The 25,110-nt window shown below is 42.3% G+C and overlaps 1 protein-coding gene across 2 annotated transcripts in view; it reads right to left on the bottom strand.

The window, feature by feature from the left end:
* Positions 1-5,471: 5,471 nt before the first annotated feature.
* The window catches only part of CAPN8 (calpain 8), a 29,704-nt gene continuing 10,065 nt past the window's right edge, over positions 5,472-25,110 (bottom strand). The window contains exons 3-21 of one of the 2 annotated variants that reach the window (XM_027721296.2): positions 24,313-24,431; positions 23,090-23,223; positions 22,622-22,790; positions 21,641-21,724; positions 20,754-20,839; positions 19,318-19,392; positions 18,126-18,286; positions 17,248-17,423; positions 15,459-15,470; positions 13,610-13,821; positions 12,994-13,030; positions 12,270-12,335; positions 11,301-11,358; positions 10,730-10,794; positions 9,465-9,533; positions 8,099-8,177; positions 7,067-7,183; positions 6,416-6,474; positions 5,472-5,495 (exon numbers count right to left, since the gene is read on the bottom strand). In XM_027721296.2, the coding sequence (XP_027577097.2) occupies positions 5,472-5,495; positions 6,416-6,474; positions 7,067-7,183; positions 8,099-8,177; positions 9,465-9,533; positions 10,730-10,794; positions 11,301-11,358; positions 12,270-12,335; positions 12,994-13,030; positions 13,610-13,821; positions 15,459-15,470; positions 17,248-17,423; positions 18,126-18,286; positions 19,318-19,392; positions 20,754-20,839; positions 21,641-21,724; positions 22,622-22,790; positions 23,090-23,223; positions 24,313-24,431 (1,802 nt within the window). Of the gene's footprint in view, positions 5,496-6,367; positions 6,475-7,066; positions 7,184-8,098; positions 8,178-9,464; positions 9,534-10,729; positions 10,795-11,300; positions 11,359-12,269; positions 12,336-12,993; positions 13,031-13,609; positions 13,822-15,458; positions 15,471-17,247; positions 17,424-18,125; positions 18,287-19,317; positions 19,393-20,753; positions 20,840-21,640; positions 21,725-22,621; positions 22,791-23,089; positions 23,224-24,312; positions 24,432-25,110 lie in introns of those variants that run through there. The other variant, XM_039378806.1, reaches the window with a different exon arrangement.

Below are 25,110 nucleotides of genomic sequence, written 5' to 3'. Positions count from 1 at the left end.
CCCACATAATTTTAAAGATCATGATTTTTTTCTTGTTACTCACATTACCCATATCACCATACAATGCAAGGTATAAACTGTGAAATTAATTTTATTTTCTCTCTCCATAAATCTTGTTCATTGTTTGTTCTCTAGTCAGCTTGGACATTAAAATTTGGTTAGATAATTTCTCATTCAAGCTTTCATGCACCAGACCAGCATGTCTGAAATTCAAACATAATCAGCACGTATAAAAGCACACACACACAAAAATCCCAACCCAAAACTGAGACGAGTTCAAATTAAATTAACATGTAGAAGGCTGGCACTCTCTGCTGGAATCAACTTCGTTATTATTAAGTTCACTACTGCTGTTTCAGATGGCTCCCTCTCTCAGGGTTTTGGCTAAAGGTGCTTTACAAATTAGAGGTCAGGTTGGTACTCCATAATTTTCTCATTTTTCCTTCAATCTCCTTTTTTTTTTTCTGTTTAATAAATTCTACAGTGATTCTGAAACTGAAAACATTTTCCTAGTTTTCAGTATTCACAGTTGCCCTCTCCCAGGCAAGGCTTCTTCAGCAGAAGATTCTTTCACCCAAGGCGGAGGAGACACATGTCATGTGACACAACCTGCACATCAGAACATTCCCTGGCAATGCCACTGCCCTCCATCACAGGGGTCCTATGGGATGCCCCACTGCCTCCCACAATATCTACCACCAGCAGTAATCAATCCTGTGTTTGACAAGCACCACTTTTCCTGCAAATTAATGAGCAAATATGATAAGCTTTTAAATAAAATGTAGCAAAACACAATTTGCCATAAACTGTGTTGGCCACAAAGCCCCTTAAAATCCCAAGAGATCATACCTACTTCGGCATGTGTACTGGGTAAATTTACACAGCAGTCTAAGAGTGTGATTACAGCTTCAGAAAACATACACAGTTTTACAAACACACAGAGTTTTAATCTACCTGGCTTAGTGACAGCACCAGATATCTTACTCATATCAATTACCAAATAAATCTCTTTAAATTAAAAGAAATATTTTCTTTTCTGATCAAGCATATATGGATGACATTAAAGACAGATAACATTGTATCCAGAGAGCTATGCCCAAGAACTAGCCTAGGAGTGCTGGCTAATTAAGCAGTTAAGATGTGAAGAGAAAATCAGACACAGAAATGAAAAATCTCTGGATATGTCAAATTCTGCACTGTCTCTAACTAAGCTGTGATAAAACGATTCCATTCGTTACTAAAGAGAGCACTGATGATTTTACCACTAAAGCAATGCCTCACTGCCTCGGTCTACTCTCTTTCTTCAAGCTTCATCAGACAAACAAGTAGCCTGACTTCTTTCAGAGGTGTTAAAGCAATTTGAGCTACAGGTACCTAGCAATAAATCAGCTTTTTTGCTTTTCTGTCTAAATACATGTCCTTAAATGGCAAGACTATGAATTTCCTCTCCATAGGCTGTGATGCTACTGCCAGGGCAGCAGCATTTGTAGTGGGAAGTTCAGTGGTGTTCCCATGAAGCCCCAGGGTTGAGTAAAGACACAGAGAAAACACCCACTTATACTGAAATGTGTTTAATGTACTCATGTGCCTATGATGCAATGAAGACACATCTTTGGAAAGATCTGTGGTGATTTCTACATGGACAGACTAAAAGTTTTCATTGTGACTCTGTGCCCCAAGTACCTGTGTTATGTGAGCTGCTTCAAAGTGGCTTGTGGCCTCAGCAGAGCACCTGGATGATGTTTGCCAGTAATTGTAGCTATTCGTGCTGCTCCACCTCAGCAACTGATGGCGATATGCCAGGTCTGGAGCAGTATAGACCCCATGATCTGGGGGTGGCTTGTGTCCTGACTGGCAGGGAGTGAACAACTGAGGACGATAATGAAAATTCCCCTTCAAAACCTCAGTTAATGAGTGGCCAACAGTAATAAGTGAAGTAATTTGCTCTATTAAAGAAAGAGGATTTTATGCTGTACGTGCCAGTTATACAGAGAGAGACAGACACCATGGCAACAAGCTTGTCACGCAGTAGCAGGGCACTACTTTAAGATTAACTATCACTGGGGACATCGTTAGTGGTAGAGAAACTTTGAAAGCCTTGGAATTTGGGTTCCTTATGCACCCAGGATCTCACTTGCTTTTATGGAATTTGAATCCCCAGTCTATAGACTTAGCCTGGGATAGCAACAATAGGAGGCTGGGATGTTGGATGCATCCTGAAAAACAGGGAAAGGAAAATTGTCACTATAGTATCTCAGTGCTTCCAGGCCTGCCGGTTTGTCTGAACTGTATGGAAATGAAGAACGAAAATGTACCATTGAGTCAGGTTTAGCAGGTTTCTCTGAAGTAAAGAATGAAAAGGAGTTTGAAAAGGACTGCTCCTTCTGTGCTTACTTGTATGCCATGTATCTGATCATTAGCCTGCAGTCATGGAAAGGAGAGATCCCTCTGTAAATCTCCCATTCAGGGAGGGCGAGCAGGTGATAAATAATTGCACATACAATGTTGATTCTTTTTATTCTCATAGCTCATAGGCAGAATCCCAAATACCTGTGATTGTCTCGTACCTGATGCAGACATTTACTCTGGTGCTAAGCTGGTGTTAGATGCTGATGGGATAGGATTTATACCCATGGGAAGTTCCTCTACAGACAACCACAAGGCAATTAGTGTACAAGGCATTTGGAACTCTGACTGTGGTCTATTTTGAATCTCATTTTACAGGAGCAACATACAGAGTTCAAGTTTCCAGTTCATGAGGCTGCAGGGGAAAGTGGAGAGAGAAAGGAAAGACTGAAGAGCTGTAGCAGAGTTTCTGTGGGAGTCTCTTTTGCCCCACCATATCTACAAAGTGCTGAGAATGCCATGCAGCACGGTTTTCATAGTGACAGGGAACATATCACAAATTCATGAACCTTTGTGACTTGCCTGCGTTATAATTCCCCATGACTGAGCTACTCAAATCTAAAGAGAGCTGCAGCGCTTCACAGCTCCAAAAATGAAGCAGAGCCAACATGCAGGGTATAAGAGTGCAGAGGCGAGATGCCCAAGCCCTGGCTCAGCTCACTGTGCCCCACTACTTCCACAGGAGCTGCTGCAGGCATTACAGTGAACAGCTATTTTAGCCCCATCAGGACTAACTGGGAGAACTGATGAGCACAGACATTTGCTCAGCTTGCAGCACAAGGAAGGAAAATCAGGTGGACATTAATCATCTTTTTGCAGATGCGTCAAGTAAAAAGGAGGAGCGCGTTCAATCCCATGAAAAGGCTTATTTTTGAGCAGTTGTTCCCTCAGACCTGATAGCCAAGTGCTGTGCTCAAAGAACAAATGAAAGAGGACGTGGCTCCTCTGGAGCTGCCTGCTTCCCAAAGATAAAGGAAGATGGAGTGCAGCACTCTGCCCATCCTGTACAGGAGGGTGAGAGTCATTGAGATAACTGTGAGAATTATTGTGGTGGGGGCATCTGGCTTGATGTAAAGGGAGAAAAAGTGGGAGCATGCAGTGGATTTCTGCATATGTTTGCATTTCCCAGTCCTATGGAGAGAGGCCTCTCTGACCATAATTGGAATGAACTCAAGAATAGCACATGTGAGCAGAAAGCAAATCTGAAGCTGCAAGCAGTCAGCTCACCCTGCTGCATGGTTAGTAAAGAGATGTGTTGCATACTCAAGGTATAGGGCAGGGAAGGACACGTTCATTTTACTGAACAGGTAGAGCATTCACCAGAAAATTCTCAAGGTTTTGGAGACCTCAGCTTGCCCCAGGTAGCTCTGTCTTCCAGGCAGGTGAAGGTACATAGATGTCTGTTGTTGGTCTGCAGGCAAATATCTGCCTTGAAAAACTGATGGCAACCTATGACAGCTGCATGCATGTCATGGTCAGTGACACGGGCAGAGGGACAGCATGGGGAAAGCGGTTCCTACTCTGGCTGCTTTTATCCTGCAACCTGAACTGGGAGAGGACCTCTAAATGAGCAGCAAATACCATCTATTAGAAAGGCAGAGCCGTGCACTGAAACAGGTCACACATCCCTTTTAGTCAGACAGCTGTAGCCAGCAGCAAAAAAAGGGCTGGGAGATGTCAAGTGGAGATTTGGGGTTTGTCATGAGGAATTCTGCATTCAGAGATTGGAACCAAACAACAGCTTTCTTCCTGCTCAAAGAAAGAGCTTAGGAATAAGCAGGTGTGGAGGATCCTGTGTCCAGGATTTTTGAACACTGCCTCTCTCAAACACAGCGCTGAAGAGAAAAGGGAACAGAGTCTTGTTCCCACATCTGCCCTGAGGACACAGATTTCTGCCTCCACTCCTTCCACTCCCAAGTAGAAGTGTCAAATACATATCATGACCATGACATGCATGGTTTCATCAGATCATTACTGCAAGTTACAGAAATATTTTCTGATTGCTAATAAAGACTGCTAGATTGTCTTACCAGCATTACTATGCTATTACTCTTTATAATACTGTGAAATTCAATGTAGAGAGGTTTTTTTAAAGAACAAATGTTTTACAAGCTCTTAGAAGAGCATAGCTCTGTTAGCCAGTGTAAAGTTTAAGGCAGTTGAAGCCAGTTAGCTTCAGTTTCTTCTTTAAATAATGACCCACATTAGCACATCCCTCACACACTCAAGCTCCTAGACCCCCTACATTTAAATTTTATGGTCCTCCCCTCACCCTTGTCTTCTTGAGATTCTGAGCTCCAGTCACTCGCAAAACTAAAACTCCAAATCCCATCTTCGGGCATGCATATGGACAAGTATTCATAGGAGAAGATCTCAGCTGAAATAATTGCAGAAAATTGCACGTGACCTACCATCCTCTCCCCTCCTCCTGGAAGACTGAGCCAAGACTCGTGGAGGAGTGCCATCACATTTTGCTGATTCCCAGTTCACGCTCAGGGCTGTGTCTATGCCCAATTCCTCTGTGTGCTCAGCAGCTCATCAGTGCCTCCGAGCTCCTCACCCCCAGCTTCTGCAGACGCCTGGCAGAAGCCATAGAGGACAATTGTCTTGCTGCCAGAGCAGCAACACAAATTTTGCCCACACTCTTGAGCATGGGTTTCTCTCTGTAATGCATATGCTGGATGTTGCAGGCAGTGGAGATCCCTTCCAGGATTTTGAACACTGCTGAACTTTGATGCACAGTCAGAAGTCCAATGAAAGCCCCCTGGGTCCATCTGTGCTACGTCAAAATTTGGGAGATTTCAGCATGACACAGAGCAGTACTCTTTAGGCAGAAAAAGTAAAAGAGGTCAGTTTGGGGGTTGTTTATTTATTTGTTTATCTTTCTATGTTTAAGAGTGCATTTATTTTATAGCTGACAGGAGATCATTTTTAGTGGCTTAAAATAACTTGCCAGTAGTAAAAAAAAGTTTCTCTCTCATTTTTTCATAACAAAGAGATGCCAAACAAATGGTTCCATGTTCAGAAGAGCCTCAGAGGTCTCTGCTGAATTGATCAACCGTGGTTCAAACCAATGTGCAGCACAGCCACTGAGGGAGAAACAGAACAAGGAGTCAGGCCATCTGGAAGGTCTACAGAATCCCACTGGGGCACTACCATGGCTCTGGGAGAACAAGCTGGGAAAGGCTAGAGTTGCATTTTAATCTGTTATACGTGAAGGATCCATCTGCTCTGGAACTTTAGGGAAATCTATTGCCAGGATTAGCCTCAGACATTGCAAATGAGGTCTCTTCCAAAGGAACACCAGTTCTCCAGGGCAAGCTGGAGAAACCTTCAACTTTCAACCTTGAAAAATTCTAAGATGGGTGTATGGAATGCACAATTTCAGCTAGATTTCACTGTGACTGAGGGTCACAGGGCTTCCTAGCCATCCTCCTCCCTTCGAGCCAGTCTTCAGATGAGAGGACTAATTGGATGGACCACTTGGGGCTCCTTCCAGCTGTTTCCTGAGATATATTCGTATTCTGCAAAGGGAAGACTCAAGCTGATGCCTTTTATAACAGCTTCAACAGGAGTAATTTGCATTAAAAACCATGTGGGGAAAAAAAGACCTGGCATCTTAAAAGGTTTCTTCTAATTCTGGCAGGTTGATCAGTACATTTTCTGCCAGACAAGAATAGTTCCCTGCTGTGTGTTTTCTAATGAACTGACCACTGGTCTCTAAAAGAAGATAGTGAAATGCACTGTGTAAGCATCTTTTCAATCAGCCTTAGGAGCTCTGAATGTCTCTTTACTTTTTTGCTCATATAAGGTAAATGTTCATTCTACTCATTCAGACAGGCCTTCTGAGCTAAGAACCTTTTCACATAAACTTGCCCTTTGAATCACTGTCATGTTTACCTTATAATATTGATTAAAACACTTATAATAGTGATTTTGAATAAATGTATTTTAGTGTGGTTCATTGCTGCAGCTTCACAAGGTGGTATTTCAATCTGACCAGCCTTACCTCAGGCAGAGAGAGCTGGATGACTCCATTCTTGTCTTTATCCAGGAGATGGAACACTTCTGAAATGCAGGATAGGGAAGAAAAAACTTGGAAATAAACCACAGAGTTTGGCATGTACAGAATCACTGTCTGACAAAATGTAAAGGTCTGGATTTTTGCCATGACCTGCTGGAAATCTAGACTGGTTCTGTAAGATTACAGCTGTTCTTCTTTTCTAAGCTGCTTCATGGGGCAGAATAGATCTACAGCAGCAAACTAAGAGTTGGCAGCAGGACAACTATAAAATCTGATGTGGTAGCACCTGGTATGGTCTGGGGACAAACCTGTAAATCTGGTCTGAGTAAGGACTGTAAACAATAGATGATACCATTTATAGGAGCTGGGACAATGTGGGAGCCAGAGCACTGACCACAAGTTACTGATGATTCTAAAGCAGAAGAAAATGGTATTGTATGTTACGGAAACATGTCCATGGTCATTCAGACAGAAAGGCTTTTGCTGTTTCTCTGCTGATTTCTCCAACAGATGGACCCAGATACAATTTTGCTGGCATCCTGACATTTCCATTCAGTTTGCTACATTCACAGTTAAAAGACACCAAAACCCAAAGTTTTCAGGAATTCCCCTTGGCTGATGAACAGAGGCACTTACTGAACAGGGTCTCCAAGCGGATCATACAGGCCACAAAGCCATCAAAGTCGATGGTCAACTTGCTGCAGGCGTAGCGGGTGACGATGCTGTGCTGCACCTGATCGTTGAGCGTGAAACCTGAAGGCAGGAAAGCACAGGAATCTCTGACACAGCACATTAATATGCTGTCTTTTATGTGACTTATCCCTGGGCTGCTGCAGCTGCAGGCAGACCTGGTTGAAGGTCAGAACCATTCCTTTCAAAAGACCTGTTGGACTCCATCACCTACCTCTGTGGGTCCTTTCCAAAAGGAATTGTGCCATTGTGCTGGGTGAAGAGAGGCATAAAGTTCTCCCACAGCATTTTTTCAGACTGCATATTTCACATTGTTTCACAGCATAACCAGTCCTATGTTCCCCAGATAAACCCCTAATTAGTGAGTCTTGGCACTGCAGCTGAATAGCAGTGATTGCAGCAGAGCCAATTGCTCACATAACATATTGGGCTCTATTCAGGCCCATATTAGTGCTATTTCTGTCTCTGGATCATTCACATAAACTCCACTGAGCACAAGACAAATCAAAAAAACAGTGCTCCTCTCGATGCCCCCGAGCTGGCAAGCACTGCTACAAAAGTTAATAGTACACATCACAGAGGACATCGCTTGGGCATGCCTTGATCAGGCTTGCACCTTCTCTAGTGTAGAGAAAGGTGGTGGGAGGAAATGATGAAAAAAGAGAGTTTGGGCATAGCTCTGAAAGAGGACAATTAGGATTAGGAAATAATGAGGCCAAAAATAGAGCAAGTAATAATCAGATGGATAAGCAACGGTCACAGCATGGACAAAAGTATCAGTGGTTCATAATGCAGAACAGAGGATAGGGTTTGATGTATATAACAGCAAAAGATATAGCAGTATGTGACTCTCAGGAAGGGAGAATGGCACTGCCAGTGCTGTGATCTAGGTGACGGGAGAGAAGAAAAGCCGTTAAAAGTCTCCACTGTTCTTCCAATGTTTGGTGATCTGGCAGTGTTCCCGAGCAGCACACTCACCTGCCTCTCTGAGGGCATTTCGCATCTCATGGGAGTCCATGGTACCAGAGTAGTCCCTGTCCACTTTCTTATAGATTGCCTGCAGCAGAGGGAAAAAAGGGAATACGGAGAGGGCACTTCAGTGTGTGCCCACGCAGAAACGTGACAGTGTGGGCACAGGGGAGGCAGGCTTGGGCTTTCCCAGCTGGGTCACAGCAGCAGTGAAGACATGTTAACACAAGGCTTATCAGGGGTTAGAAGCCTAAATGGACTAACCAGAGGGCTCCTCTAAGGTTTAACCTTGGTTTGCTAGTCCACTCTGCAGTCTGTGCTATGCCATCCTCCCTGCTCATGTAGCTAGGTTGATGCCAGGTTAACGCCAGGACGATCATGCCCACCTCTGCTGTGTCCACAGTCACCGTTGTGCAGACACAGCCTTGGGTTTCTGATGGCTGGGACAAGGGTTGCCCCTACCAGCCCAAGCTCCTACTCTTTGAAACATTAATGAGGAAGGGAAACATTTCAAGTAGCTGCCAAGCAAGGCAGACTGGGAAACATGTTCCCATGGGCTGGCAGCCTGCCTGCCTTCATATTATATGGTGGCAGACAGGCCATTGAGGAAAATACCCATCATTTGGCAAACACTGCAAGAGAGAAAGTCCATTTTGCTTCATATTTCAGACACGATGACAGATGCTTCCTACTACCAGTGTGTTTATTATCCAGAATTAGATGCCACAGAGACCTACAGATAATACTTGATTTGGGTCTCAACGCTTGCTTTGCTGACAATCCCTAGGATAGAGCTAGGGCCTCATCAAACTCCAGGACTGACACTCTGTGATGACCAGCATCAAGTATGGTGGCAGCAGGCTTGTCTGAAAGGGATGTCACACAAAGAAGGTCCAAAATTGACCTTCCTTTAGATTGCTTGATTCTAGGTGAACTTCTTGGGATATTAAATGCTCTGCCAGAAAAATAATTCAGCATTTCTACAAGATTTAAAAAATAAAAAAAACAGGTTTTTGTAGGTCCTAAAAATATGTTTCTTCTGTTTGCTTATGCCCAGCCAGAATGCAGCATATTGCAACAGCAGAGATATGTTCATATGAACTTTAATAGAGCAGGCAGCAGAGAGAGCTGTCTTTGCCAACAATGAAAGAGGGTTAATCTGTCTTTCCATAAGGAGAGTGGTGGGGCCAAGGAGAAAGAGAATTTGCTTGTGTGCTGTTGAATGAGTGGTGTTTCAGAGGCCTGGAGCAATCTCCAGCTGGGAGAAGGAGGGCTTCAAAATATTTCTGCCTGTGATGGTTTAACCCTATCTCAGTTTTGGATCTATACTTCAGAGCTGAGAGGGAAGGTGAGACAGTCAGAAATGTTATGTTACCAAATACTTTTGAATCTTCATCCAAAGTGTCTTGAATTCTAGAAGTCCCAAGGTGCCGGTCCCATCAGTCTGGGCCATGTTAAGGCATAGTTCAAAAATCAGGATTTTTCTGTCCTTAACAAAACTGGAGAACAATCAGTTCTGATAAAAACATATCACCCATCACAGTGTCATCTTAATGCCAGTTTAGTTCTAATTTGTAATGCATCTCCATCTCCCACAGACATGCCCACAGCTTTACATTTGCTTAGCTAGAGCCATGCCAAGAATTTCTAGGCTATCTGCACTCTCAAGGAATGATATATGGGATTGCTAAATATATAAGCATGATTAGATCCACTCACATTTTGTATAGTTAACAGTAGATTAGAGTCCCCAGGGGAAAAAAGAGACTGGCCTCACAATGGACAATTTTTAGAAACCAGAGGCAGGCACTGCAGGGGAAGAGAGAGTCAATAGGAGGCTAAAGTCTTCCTCCTCGTCCTTCAGGGCCTTGAACATCCCTTCCAGTGGGAAATTATGCAGAAACGGGGATCTGGAGTCCATGACGCTGTTCTTACTGAGTATGCCATTAGCTTGGGGAGCCTGTGGAGTGTAGGGAATGGCATCACTTCTCCTAACGGCCAGTTATCCACAAGATCCACAGCTAATCCCTGCTGGCCTCAATATGACCATGCCATGAGACCAACATCAGCATGATCCTGGCAGCATGGCTTTTGACTCTCCCAGTGCACCTTCTCAGCATATCAAAGGAGCACTAGCACATGTGTTTGACCTCTCCTTTTCCCTTGGCTACCTAAACCTTATTAGCTCCCATGTGTCCTGCCAGCTGAGCAGAAGGGAGGGAGGCACAGCATGCACTTGTAGCCTTCCCCCTCTGGAAGGCTCCCCAGGCTGCCTCTGCTGCTGCAAGCTCAGTGCTCCATAAGCTGGACCTGACTTAGAGACGGCAGATGAGGATGTGCTTAAAACCTGTGTCCTGACAAGCATCAGGTGCATCCAGCCAGAAAGTCCCTGTTTCTTCTCCCTCCTATTTTTAGGGAAAAGTTTAAGCAATGAGACATGCAGAGAAGGTGAGAGAAGCAGCTGATTGTTAAATGGTTCAGGTTTCTACCACCCTGAGCTGATAGAGCTGCTTGGCTGAATTTTTTGCCTTCAGCCATGTGGCTGGACAATTGAAGTGTAAACTTAGCCCATCTTGTCAGGGAGTTTTGCAAAGGACATCTAGAAACCTTAGAGGCGGTGAAATGACCTTCAAAGGATACATCTAAAAGGCTGATCATCTCCCTGCAAGTGTTAATGTTGAATCCATCACTTTTAACATCCTTTCCTGTACAAAAAGGAAGTAAAAGTCCAAGTCAGAAATACTTTTAGAGAGATATTTTTCTGCAGTCAACCTTGGAGATGTCAGCCACCTTAAAATCTTGGCAGCAAAGCAAATGTTCTGCCATTTCTTCCACTATTTCCCTTCAGTTGATTAATATGGCTTCTCTTTTTTTTATTTTTTTTTTGCATAGGGGGAGGGAATGCTATTGGGTTTGGTGATGCTGAGCCTTTATCTATCCACATCTCCCATGGTGGTTCCCCAAAGAAAGTACAGGGAACATTGTTCCTCTGCAGAACATCTTCTGGTAGCACTCCGAAGGGGAGCGCCAGGTAGTATTACCTCCACTGCCCCCCCAACCCCATATTTAGATGTTCTACAAGCCAGGAGAAACTCAGCTGGGGGCAGACACAAACTCAGTTTTTCATCACCCTTAGCTGATAGAGCTGGGGTTTGTCAGCAGAGATCCCGTTCCCAGCTCCATCCAAGGGGAACTACATAATGTTACTTACTCTTTGCCAAAACCCGGTTTAGGATAGTTTGAAGTTCAACTGCAGTCACTTCACAGTCCTGGACAGAAAGCAAGACATACTTTAGGTATCAACATAAAAATTATTTGAAACAAGCTATATTCATTTGCTGTCAGACATTCAGAGACTATTTCCCTTCCATATCTAGGGCATGTAAACCCTTTAAGTTTTTTCTAACACTATATATTTACCCTCAGATATCAGAGGGAGAAGATCTTCAAAAACAATTAATATTTTCTAGGCATTTAAGTGGGAAATAAGTGGTTTGTTAGGCGCTATAGTGAGATGACCCAGTAAATGGCAACTTTTTAACAGGTTTTGACTGAATAAAGAGGTTCAGGAGAACATTTAAGATTTTCCATGTGTGAAAACTACAACCAAACAATACTAAAATTGCCCTCTCAAAATTCAAAAAGGTCTTTTAAACTAACTAGATGTTTTCCCTCTCTGATACCAGTGGCCACCTGTTCATTAAGAGAAAATCTGACGTGACTGCCACAGGCTAGCTCAGCAGGGCTTTGTAGATACTATTTTTCAAATACAATAAATAGAGAAAAAGCTCAGCCAACAGTTTTCTGATTCCTGGGGCTAAAGAAAAAGGAAGGAATTGGCCAGCTAGGCAATTGTCAGAATTATACGATAACTCCACAGGTAATTTATTTCACCGTGGGATAATATTTTTACAGTCCTCACTTCTATCACCCCTGTTTTCAAAGTTATTCCCTGCCCTGCATTACTGAGGGGAAAAATCACATTTTGCACCAATAAGAGGGACAATGTAGAAAATCTTCTCTATTGTAAAATAAATTGAACTGAAGCTGTGAGTTAATAAAAGGGGAGAAATACTTGGTTTTTTTGAAGACCAGTCAGCAAAAGGAATTGGCAAGTCAAATATTTGCATAATCTTAACAGACAGGTCTTCGTCTTTTTTGTTCACTTTAATTCACTTACCTCTCCAGAGAGCTTTTGGAACAGAGCCTTGAACTCATCATCTATATCTTTGTTATCGACACAAGGCTAGAGAACAGAGATGACCAAGAGTGTGGTTAACAAGGTGGTTCTAGAAAGCAAGCTGTGGATATCATAAAGACACTGTACAGGGCCGTATTCACAGCAAGAGCAAAGGAGCACTTGCTCTGCAGTCCTGGCAAAACAGAGGCACTACTTAAATCACGAGCAGCCAGGGGCTGGCTTCATTTGAGAGTAAATACTTTCTAAGGCTGATGAAAAAGTTTTCTCCTTCTACCAAGATAGTTTTATAAAACAGCCACAGGGAAAACGTTGCTGCACTCGGCCACAGCAATTCTTTGGAAGTCTGCTTCTGCAGTTTCTCTCAGGCTTCAGGAAGATTTTGTTTTTATGGGAAGGATCGTTCTGTGCCCTTCCCGCCTTCTCCTACCTGTGCTAGAGGGAAAGACAATCTAATGTGTTCCAGCCCAGTCTACAAGGGTGCAGTTTCTGTGCTACGTGACCCAGGTACATGAATGCGAAACTAAGACATGGATATATGAAAAGAACTTCCAAAAATAAAAAATATTTCTCCTGAGCATAAAAACATACTGTAACCCCAGGCCAGGTAAGACATTAAAGTCTTGCTCCTGTTTTACCCTCCATTATGAAGGAAAAGTCTGCCAAGAAAAAAAAGAAAAAGATCTGCCCAATTAAGTCATCTAACCTCATATGGTTTTGCAGACACCACATCACCCATCATCCTAAGGAAAAAGAAAAGAAAAAAATAAAACAACCAGAAATTACGAGTCTACTATAAAATCTTACCTTTAAAATAATTAGCAAAACAAGTTGTTTGACTATAAGGTGTTAACAAATGCACAGAACAAGCCCCCAGGTTTCCTGTTTCCCATGCTCCCCATTCCCCATCTCTGTTTGCCCCAATTCTTTGAAGATATTTCCCCTGGGAAATCCAGCCTTGTTGTTCTTGTCTTGCATTCAGACTCTTGTTTTTTCCTTCAATGGCTGCTATTGATACAAACATTTTTAAAACCATCTCCTCATCATCATGCTCCCAAATTCTGCACTCTTTAACTGTGCACAAACCTGAGGGATCTAGTTACCACCTGAGTGCTTTGTGGAGGCCATCTGAAGAGCCATCACTCTCTTCCATGGGTGTGTGTGTCACATGTGGTAGACTAGGTAAGAAAACTAGTCCTAGAAATGGGCCTATTTTGCTGGTTAAGAGGAAAGATTGAGCACAGAGTGTGGGTGCAACATCCAAGCTTTTCCTTCATGTGCCTCACCAGGAAAAGAGGAGGCTTTACAGAGAAGGTACCCACCGTGTTTTAGTGCATTTCTCAGCAAAAACTCGCAGGCAGAACTCTCCATTTTTGTAAGGCTCAAAAGTGGACGGCACAATGAGATACTCTCCCCGGGGCAACTTCATGCGGCAGGAGACTTCACGCAGGTTCATATAAGGATCAGTCCGGGCTGCTGGTTGGTGCCTTGTGAAGAATGCACGGCTTGCATGAATCTCTGTGTCATTCTCCAGCTGTGAGAAACGTGTTTTTGTTAGGAACCATTTGGCAATTCCCTGGTAAGCCAGTCACCGTATTTAGATTTCAGTGCTTTAAAGCCAGTTCAAGTTTTTCTTCACATAAAACAATAAATCTGTGAGTGATGGCACAAAGATAACCACCAGGGTTCTGTCATGGGAAACAGGCAGATAATTAGAAAGGACAAGGATCTTTCTCTATAAAGATTATCTCTTCACATGCCTTGTTACAATTGGTAATATAAAATAAATAGAAATATCATAATGTGTGCTCATATCTGATCAAATTAGTACACTGTAAGTTGTCTGTGTCTTGAGCATTTTTTGCTTTCATAGCCTGTTTGTTTCAGAATATTTTTGAGCAATTTATGGTATGTAATAAACCTCCTAACTGCACAGGAATTGCAGTCCCTGATTTTTTTAAACAGACAGAAAAAAAATAGCAAACAGGATAGAGTAGTAGTCACAAGGGTGAGACTTTTGAGGCCACAGTAGATGGTTTACCCAACTTCTATTAGTTTTGCAGAAAACAGTACTTAATTTTTCCTTAATACCAATATACTCTTAAGGAAGTGAAACGTTGCACAGCTCATGAAATAAAACACTGACATAAAAAGAAACAGTAGTGTAAGAATAACATCTCTGCTATAAAACTCCTATTCATGACTTTTGCCGCACAAAGATGTCTTTCAAAAAGTGTGATTCAATGACACAAGAAAAGTGCTATGTGGGATACAGGGTGGGAAGCATCGCATAGGGATAAGGTTTCTGTCTAAGACCAAAGCATACAAAGATGTTACTAAACATTGTATAATCATCAGTTTTTCCACTGTAAACTGGAGAAAAATATGCATTTTTTCCTCTTTTGTTCTGAAGGTAAGATCAAATTTGGTATTTATTTAACAGCCCCATCCTTTCCCCTCAGTCAATATTAAGCTAAGTAGAGCTGCAAAGATTAAGAAGACAGATCCATATCTTTTTCAATATATAAAGTTGATTTTCCCTTTGCATTTGCAAGGTTGCTAAAAGAACACACTTAATTGCTACATGGCCACACATTCATTTACTGAGAGAGGAAAAGGGCTGAAAAGACAAAGAAAAATTGGCAGCATAGGCTGCTGGACCTCAGTAACGAGTATAGGCTATTCCTGCTGCCAGACACCCCTGGGGTCTCTTTCTTCAGCAATGAAAAGTCTCCTTGCCTCAGTATTGACATCTGGGAGGATTAGGGAAAGCTGAGCAGGGTTTGCTCATTACCAGGAGCCCTCAGCTCAGAACTGTAAAAGGAATGGATCCACAGAGTTTGGTATTTCTTCTAAACAACATCGGCTACATTTTAGAGTGCAGAGATCCTGTTCTGCCTTCACCCGAACTAAACAGACAAATTCTGACCTCTGTTATACAAACTTAGTGGAAACCAAATTTCAACAAGTATAAATGAGGTCAAGATTGGGAGTCAGATATCTGTAAAAAATCCTTGTGCCCCAGTCCCTTGAAAATGGTTATTCAGAACTTGAGACATTGGTCCAGTGAGATGTCATTAGTAAGGAAGAAGTCTTCCTGGCAGCTAAATTCTCCAGTGCAACAGGAAGTGCCCATCTGGAGGCTAGAAGTCTTCAGCAGAAATTACATACCTCTTGAGGAATCTGAAAGGAAGGGAAAGAGCCAGTGTTAAAGGGCTGTTATACCCCTGCATCTAAAAGTAGGGGAAAAAAAGTTGGCTAAAGCCTCCCTCAGACACATTTTTTTAATTTTCATTTACAACCACATATTATAATATCAGATATACTTGAAGTTCTATCTTGTCCTAGAGCTGTTCCAAAAGAAAAACAGAATTTTCATCCAGAGGAATCTATAGAATATTTAATTGTTTTTCTCCAGACGTGGTGGTGAATTACACTGATGGTTGGAAATATTTGAGTAAGCCTTTAAATGCTCAGTCAGGAGGGTCAACAAGTTAGCCCCACTTTGTTAACAAAAACCAGAGAATTTATTACAGCAGACCTAAAAGCTACTAGTCTACTGTTACTGGAATATGATACTGGAATCAGCCTGAGGATGATGAGATTGTTGTGAGGCAATTATAACAAGTAGCAACTTTCAAGATTTAGCCCTTCTTAAATTAACTAAATTGCTATGTTAACTTGTATCTCCAAATATAAAGTAGCATTTTGAAACTAATTAAGTCATCATGAGAGCACAGATTCCAGTGAGAGCCAAAGAGAATGTCCTGCCAAGACCTGAAAGAGCCTTTAAAAATATCACCCATACAAGGATTGTGGGACCCGAGTGACCCCTAGAGACCTCAGGTGTTGTCCCCTATAATCAGCAGGGTCATCAGAAGGAAGGAGCTGGATGACAGGTGCACTTACAGTTATTGTCGGTAGGCATTTTGAGCTACATGACTTACAAAAGCATCTTAAGACTCACTTAAGTGATTTAAGAGTCTACGATGGATAAGATCACAGAGGATGCAGATGGAACAGATTAGATGCAAAGCACAAAAGGTTCTTCAGCATTCTATTCAGTGATACAAGCAAACAGACATCCATAATGTGCAAATTCAAATGCCAATAGGTGAGAGTGGTTGGCACCATGGAGGTGGCAGCCTCATGTGCTCAGTGAGAACCAGGTGTGCATGAAGACACTTAGGCACCAGGGAAAACCTTTCCTAGTTTTGAACCATTTTGCACAAGATCTATTAGCAAAAGTCAGCCATTCCCACCTGCTCCAACCTGTGCTGGCTAACGATCTTCATCCAGTGGAATCTATACAACATCTAATTGCTTTTCTCCACATATGATATTGGGAATGATAGTACTGGTTGGAAACTTTTATGTTTGCTTCTCCCCTCTCACATCACAGAAATTAGAGGTTACACTGTAGATTTTTTCCCCCTACATTATATTTTCAGAGACAGAAGTAAAACCAGGAAAATCAGGGAAAAAAGGCCCAAAATTACTGAATCAGAACAATAGCATATGGTAGACAATGAATCAAAAAAATTTAATAATAAATTTATTAATAATAAATTTAATAAAAATAATAATGAAAAAGAAAGTGACTACTGAGTGGTAACGATAGGCTGTAATCAGAAACACTTATCTGGAATTACCAGGCACGCTGACCATGCCCTCATTCAGATTTTGTAAGAGAAGACTCTCAACGAGACTGTAGCTAAATTATTGCCTCTAGTTTTTACATTGCCATCCTGTAAAGTGGGACAAAAATTGAGCCTAGATTTATTTGAATCTTCCTATATTATGTGGGTCAGGAAGACAGGGGAGAAGAAATCGAATAATTTTTCAAAATCCAGTTCTTATTGAAGTTTGGTGCTGAATGTCAAGACGTAACACATTGCTGATTCTTTTCCAACGTAACACAACAGGGAATAAAGCCTTTAAAATCAGGAACAGACTTTACCTGATAGAGTGAATAACCAATACTAAGCAGACCTTCTCCCATTCTCTTCTGTCTCCTACGGTTCTTCTGCATTAAGCCCACCAGTATAGTACAGCATGGCTCATTCAAACTCCCTTCATGGTCATCATCTGGTTCATCCAACCGGATTTTAAACTGGGGATTGGTCCAGTATGTTGCTAAGAATTCCCAAGGCAAGACAAAAAGGAGAAGACTTTGTTGTCATTGTAGCCAAGATGGCTGTCACTAGATCTACAGAGAATATCTCTTTGGAAGGACTTTCGCCTGGAGTTTCTCCAGTTCTTTCCATTGAGGTATATGGGTTTATGTTTTCACATCTATGCTGAGTATCCATTGGAGCCATGGGAAATCAAAGCACCAAAGTATTTCCTGGGAACTAATGACCAGCTGGGAGGAGCCGTTAATTCCAGACAGTCATTTATCTCCAGGAAATGTCCTTGGCTCAGGGTGTTATTGTTGCAAGAGGGCCAAATGCCAGACAGCCTCTCCAGAGGTCTAACCTGAAAATGAATGGGAAACAACACTGCCACTGAACTGTGTTACTTTCCTGGCCTGCCCAACCCTCCAGAGGATTACTCCAGCCAGTAGCAAAAGCCATGTAAGCAGGAAGAGCAGGCAGAGGAAAAAAGAAGAATATAGCCACAAATTAACTGCTTAGTGGGTTGGTAATCCCCGATGAGGAAATAAGCGTGAATTAGATCTCCATTTAGACTGCCAAGCTTTTGCTTACTGTCTAAACCCCGCAGAAATTGCTGCTGCTCCAAGCCCTTCCCACCAAAGCTCCCTTCAGCTCACAAGCATTTATTTTTCAAATGTTTTGTTTGGGATTTCATCAAATGCCCATTTGGCTGGGTCTTCACCTTGGTAGTTCTGGCAGCCCCCAGCAGTTGAACCCCGTCTCCACTGTCCATTAAACAGGGTCAGGTCCCATTTGTTGACCGCGTTGCTTGTCAGTGTGTCAGGAGTCAAGTTGCAGATCTCAAGGCGGGAGAACTGTCTTTGAAAATCTGCGAACGCCATCCTGGCACACAAAAAGACCAGGGTTAGTCCATCAACCTGCAACAGATAAGGCAACTGCAACTGGGCACCTCTCCGAACAGGGTAGCAAAGGTTGGTACTACAGAGTTGCCCAAAGCCACATTTAACTGAACTCTGGAACTCGGAACTGGCTTTTGGGAAACAAAATTACCCACTCCCTAAATGAGGTGTATCTTCTGGAGACAGTCTTTCTCAATGGCTGTTACACATTATGGGCTCAGTCATACCATTTTGTCATCCCCAGTTGGGGGAATCCCTCATGGATCATGCTTCATAAGTAAATTCACTAAAACTGGTGAAACAATATGTGTGAGGAGATTCCATTCAAAGGGAGTAAGACTTGGCCCTTGTGAAAGCATCACTCTGTAGGAAAGCAGTCTCAGTTTGGTGTTTTGCTTTAGTCCTATCTTTGATGTTTGTTTTCACCATTCCTAGTAGGTTTGCATGAGTGACAGACCTTGATTGCTTCATGCTGCAAGCAGAGGTCTGTTGTCATTTCCCAGTGCCTTATGGCCCACATCGCTGATTGCACTGGAAAACAGTGGCTGTTTATCTTTCAAGTCTAGGACAGAGTGATATAGGTTCAGTACTGATCCATATAATCAAATAACTGGGATAGGATAGGCTTTCTATTAGGTCTGAGTAAACAGACTCTTCCCAAGCTAGTAATCTGAACTTTTTCATTAGTGTGTTGCATTTAGGCAAAAAAACAAAAAAAAAAAAAAAAAAAAAAAAAAAAACAAAAAAAAAAACAAACCTCAAAATGTAGAGCAGCTGAGGTTCATTCTTGCCACCTCATTAATTTTATTACCATCTGGTCCCTATATTTTGGATAAGCACCGAGTTATGCAAGCTCTAATAAAAGGTAATATTTGAATAAAAAGGGAGATAAATAAGAGTCTAACAATGCACACATGTCATTATTAACCCCCTTGGTGCTGGCAGTTTTTCTCCAAAGGACTGCCTAAAGCACAAAAAATGTCCAAAACAGTAAGCTAAATGAACGATTCTCACCAAAACTCTCCATCATCTACTTGCTTATCCAGAGCCTGTTTTTGTTTGGGATCAACATAATTCCATTCAGGAGCACTGCAGACAAAGCACAAAAGCAAGCTGTTCAGTTGTTGCATTTTATTCTACAATGAGATCGGAGTAAGATTCTTTCTTAGGCTGATAAAGGAGTATATATTTCTTCAACAAATACACTTTGTGCCCCTCCAAATAACAGTACACACTGCAAACTGACTATGTTGAGCTGGAATCAGACTGCAACCACATTTGCAGCAAATAAGCATTAAATTGAATCATCCCTGCCAGATGCCAGAATGTACAAACATTGCAGACGGGCTGGATTAGGAAATTCACAGCCTGAAAGTCAGTCAGAGTTTCTCCACTGAAAGATATATTGGAGTGCCTGATATTCTCCCTAGGGAAAAAATAAAAGGTCCACGTTGGGGTCACAAAAGAACTGGAAATCAAAAAGGTGGAATTAGAAAATATACTGCAGAACACAGAATTGCTCTCTTCCCATTCTGATGTTAATTTGCTCAAGATGGATTCTGCTCTGATCTGCTTCCACGTGACAATGCAGTTCTGCACCTGCCTCAGCAGAGTTGTCCCATGGTAAAACAGGTGTGACAAAATCAGGATATGGCATGTGTGTGTGCCTGAGGTACCTTATCTTGGGGCTGAGCAAAGCAGCTCTGATAAAAGTAAGACTAATTGTAATGTTTATCTCTATATTCTATCCTTAATTATGATACATCAGCACCCAGGCTGCAGTCAGTCAGGACAGGAAACTGAAATCTCAAAGTGTTGCAGAAAAAATATATTGCGGCCCAAAAGAAAATAAAATTTATGTCATTCTAAATACAAAAATAAAAGAGGTGTTGTCACTGTCACACTCCGAGATTCCAAGACAGTTGAAGCCCAGGCAGTTTCGGAGGGATTTTCAAACTTCTGTGTCCTTAGGTTAGTCAACCTCCCTATTTTTTCAAGATTCTGAAGTAGATACCAAATACTGGTCTGATTTGGAGCCGAGCAACCTTAAGAGTTGAAGCAGAGGCACAATGGTTTAACCTTGCTGTAACTCCCAGGAATAGGACTGGTTTGTATATTTTACTAAGGTCCTGGCACCATCGGTAGGATCAATTTGAGAAAAGTTGTCCTGCAAAATGAGATGGGTATGGTTTGCATTGGGCTGCTCACAAGTAAAAGAAGGGCTGTTCTCTCTTATTAGAAAGCTCTGCCTGAGGCAGGTAATAATGCCCACTGGACAGAATGGATCAATAGCTAACCCTGGTAATAAATTAATAGTGTTTTATTCCAACTGATTTAGTATCTCTCCTAAATGTGCTTTGTGATTGGATTAACTGCATAGTCCCAATTTAATTTTTAATAGATTCCAAAATACACCAAAGACAGAGAAGTAGGGACATATAAAAACCTACTTATCACTCCAAGCTCCAGTCCATTCTACTTCACCCCAGGGATTTCTAAGCCTCACTAGTTTCTCTGGCCGTCCTCGGTAATATACCTAAAAGATCCACAACAAACAGAGCCTGAGCACTTCCATTATTCCAATCATCACAGGGCAATTGCTTTTCACACAGGATAAAACATGATTTGTACTTGAGTGATGCAGTCCATTACAATTTGCAGCAGTTAAAAGACACCTAGATGCCTTCCACCCTTATTTTACATTATCCTGTGCCACCAAGTGAGCCATTAGCTGCAGCACTCACCATTTCATACCATGACAGCCACCCGCAAGGAAAAACATGAGCTACAAAACAGCAGAATATCTATATCCTCAAAAGCAGAAGACATTGCACAACACGGTAAGGTTGAAAAGAGGTTATCTGCATGGACATCTCTGTAATGATTCCAATTTCAGAGGAGCAGGAACATCTGGGGCTCACTGTGAAGGTGAGACCAACAGCAGAGTTTATGAAAGAGACTTTTACTCCTTTCCCGTCAATGCTGACTGGTAAAGTATTTGCTCCCATACACAGTATAAACACGTGGGAAATGGCTGCCTACTCTCCTGCTTCTCCTTTCTGTACCTTCCATTTTGGTAACAGCTTGGCACACCTTTACATGTTGTATCCCAGCCTACTGGTACAATACAGGTTGCTGACTGCACATTGTACTACAAGCACAGAGCTTCTGACCCGGCTAAGTACTGTAGGTACTTCCTTTTTTTCTCTGTAAGAGGGTGCATAAGACAGCAACATTTTTATTTGGTCAGTCACAGCAAGACATCAGAAAGTTGAAGGCACTGCAGTATTGCACCCCCAAGCTGTTTTGCACGATGGCCCCAGAGAGGCTGGCTTACCTCCTCTGCTCCAGTGATAGAATAAGCATGTCCTTTTACCAGCTTCAGACTTGTGATTGCTTCTATTTCAGCTGCAGCAGTTATCTGGAGCAATAAAAGTGTGCACATTTATGACTACATATTGTGTATGAATTCGACTTTCATGAACAACTTAATATGGGGGAAGACATCCAAAGTGGTATGCACAATGAATACCAACATTCTTGATGCAAAGTATATTAAATAAAGGTGAGATCTACAGCAAAAGCTCAACTCTACAGTTTCATGTCCCTTAATATGCAGCCCTAGCACAGAAGAAATTCAAAAATGTACAATGAAATCTAAATCTAAATCCAACTCCCAGCTCAGGCTACAGACCCAGTCATCTGCAAAGACATGTTCATATGAACACAGGCCTAGCCTGCCTCAGTCAAGATCTAATATATCAAACTTTGAACTCTGGTAATTCTATATGCCATATACCAGGATTTCAAACAAGATAATGAAACAGGATGTGAAAGATGTGAAATTTCCAAAACATGTTCAAACATCCTCTGTAACTTGAGAGTGTTTGTATTACAGGTGTTAATAATCTTTAGGACTGAAAACCAAAGCCAGAATCAGCCTACAGGCTCCAACGAAGTGTCTCAAAGAGTTTGTCTATGGCAGTTGAGTGTCTGGAGCTGAAATTACACAAAATTTGAACGTGAAAAGATAGAGAATGAAAATGGGGTTCAAGAAGACCAGTACAAAAGAGCAGTTGGTGGTTCTAGGTATTATCCTACACTGTCTTGTAAATAGGGAGTCACAACAAGAGATGGCTATTTAGAACCTCATCCGAAGGTTTTGTACTGAAATCAATAAAGATCTGACATTAATTGTGTTTTGCTTTTATATCAGACTTTCCTACCTACATCTAACATTGATCTGAGCTTTTGTTACAGTATGGACCAGAGTCCTGAGAAGAGGAGGAAGGAGAGTAAAGCTTTGTCAGTCTCTTACATCGATGGAGCAGCCAAGCAGTGACCCAGCTCTCAGAGCCTTCTGGATGATTTGGTATAGGTTTGAAGGAGCCCTCCGCAGCTCATAGGACTCAGAGATGCCTCCAGTAAAATCCTCAAAGCCCTCCATAGTGGACCCTCCTGTGAGAGCTTCATAAGAGCCATTCAACCTGTGGGAGAGACGACAAGACCTATTCAAGGGATCATCTCCACCTGTAAGCACAAGGCACCGCAGAAAGAAGGATTTATCATTTAGTAACTCTCGGTCTGGGTGATCATCAGGGGCAGCAGAATTAAAGCCCCTTGAAACAGACAGTTGGCAACACACTTTATGGACCTAGAGGGAATTGTAAATAATGGGTGGAATGGAGGCTGCATTTGAATGAAGTGTGTGGTGACTAACATCACAGTGCCTGGCCCACCAACAGCTGCACACCCAGGAGTGCTGCCTCCTGCTTAGCCACCATACTTGGCATAGGCCTTCTCCAGCAGCGCGCTCCAAAACTCGTTGCCTTCCTCCGAGTGCACGAAGACCAGCTTCCCATTCTTGGTGGGCAGCCTGTCATCCACCACGACATCCACCCACTCCCCGTACTGCCAGAACTGACGAAAAGAAGAAAGGAAAAGGTGGTGAGTGCTGGTGTGCCCATAATAGCTCCACACTACCATCCTCCTACCCCTTCACCTGCCATCAGTTCCTCCTGCGTAAGTCACTGTAAGGTTTCATTCCCATGTTGGATTCCCCTCCTTTGTAATAGAGGCAAACTCCTCCCAGCCCTGTGGAGTGTTCAGCAGGCTTCTTGATGCTATATTTTGATATGTCTATCAGCTATTTTGCTGATAGACAATATTAACGGCATCTTGTTGCACATAACATCAAAAACACTCACTGTGCTCCATACAGAGTTTACATGGTGAAGAGTCCAGAAAGCTAGTGTGTAGACAGGTTACTCTAAACTGTCTTAAGGTTCAATTCTTAAGAAGAAAAAACAATTTCCCTGCAAAAGTGCTGCAAGGAGGGGTCATCTGAAGGGGAAGCACTCAATAGTGCTAATCCCTTCTGTAAATACTGGGAAACATGTGAAATGTTGCTAATGCTAAATTTTGGCCTCAAAGCTAGCAATATTTATTCCAGAATTTGATGCAGTACTGAAAGGAGAGAAGATAATTCACACCGTAACACTCTAAGGTGAGCTGGTAGAAGGTATGTGTTTTATAAATCCTCTCCTCACCAGACCAACTCCTTTCACTTTGCAGGGTGAATCCACACCTCTACTCAAAGCATGCTGGCTAAATCCCAACACACTGGGTCTGCAGACAAGGAAATACAGGCATAACCACAGCAAGGGGAGGAGAAGGAATCACATCAACCTGAATTCACTCTCAACAGTTGGCAGCAATAGAGTTTGGTTTGGGCTCACACAGCCTGATGGTTCAGCTGAGTTTACAAAAACTGTTTAATTTCCCAGAGCCCTATCAGCTGTAAGACAGCAGAACCTAGCCAGTGAGCAGGTCTCATTTAATATTATTTAACTCTGTTCTTCTTTTCTTTCTCTCTCCTCCATCAATTTCACTTACACACTGTAATTCTTGACTATTTTGCTTGTTACAAAAAAAAACCAAAACAATCTGCTTCTGGTTAAATACTAGAATTTTCCTCTTTTATTCTCAATACTCTGTTCATATAGATACCTGGAAATGAAAGATTCCAGCATAGTCCTTCTGGAAACTCTGATCCTTGGGAACAACGCGGTACAGAACATCTGGATTCAAAGTGAGAGATGCAATGGCAGCTAGGAGCCAGCAATCACCTAAAAACACACATGTTACAAGACAGAAAAGTTCATTAATAAATAGGGGTTTTGCTAAGCTGATCCCTACACCGTTAAGTCACGCTCTCACCTAGACTAAAATGCCAGCATTAAGAGCTGTGCATGGTCCTGCCAGACTCAGTATTGGTTCAGCAATCCATTCTTCCTTTGTTTTTTATCTCTTTTCCTCGTTTTCCACTCACCCAAACCGCATAGGTACCTTGGGCCTCTGAGGCTGACCACGGTGGTAATTTTGATGGTCTAGTTTGTGCTTTGCTATTTTGATTTTTTAATAAAGCTGTGAAAACAAGCTGCTTTGCTAAGCTTGTTAATGCCCTCAGGAGACCAAGAATGCAGCCAGAGGGGGAAGACATTTGGGGTATGTGGGTTGCAAAGCGTGGCTGGGCAGGACACAGTTAATCACCTGCAGTACTTTGACTAAACTCAACCCAGCAGACCTGGGGGAGACAAGGACTTAGAAGATGTCTGGAAGAGGGCAAAGGCTCCTTGTTTATAGAAGGACGGTGGGACTTCCATTCCTATCTTTTGGAGAATATTCAATGGACAGCAGGAACATTTGGGGGCCTATTTCTTCTTAACCCTTTCTTCAAAGGTCTGAACTTGAACCAGCACACAAGGACTACTACCAGAGATTTGCCCGGGAGTGTAATGGAAGCTG

This window comes from Pipra filicauda, unplaced genomic scaffold, assembly GCF_003945595.2.
Source record: "Pipra filicauda isolate LSUMZ 115617 unplaced genomic scaffold, ASM394559v2 scaffold147_size4022426_pilon, whole genome shotgun sequence".
Classification (NCBI taxonomy): Eukaryota; Metazoa; Chordata; class Aves; order Passeriformes; family Pipridae; genus Pipra; species Pipra filicauda.
Note: the sequence above shows the minus strand (reverse complement) of the source record. Positions and strands in the feature narration are given on the sequence as shown.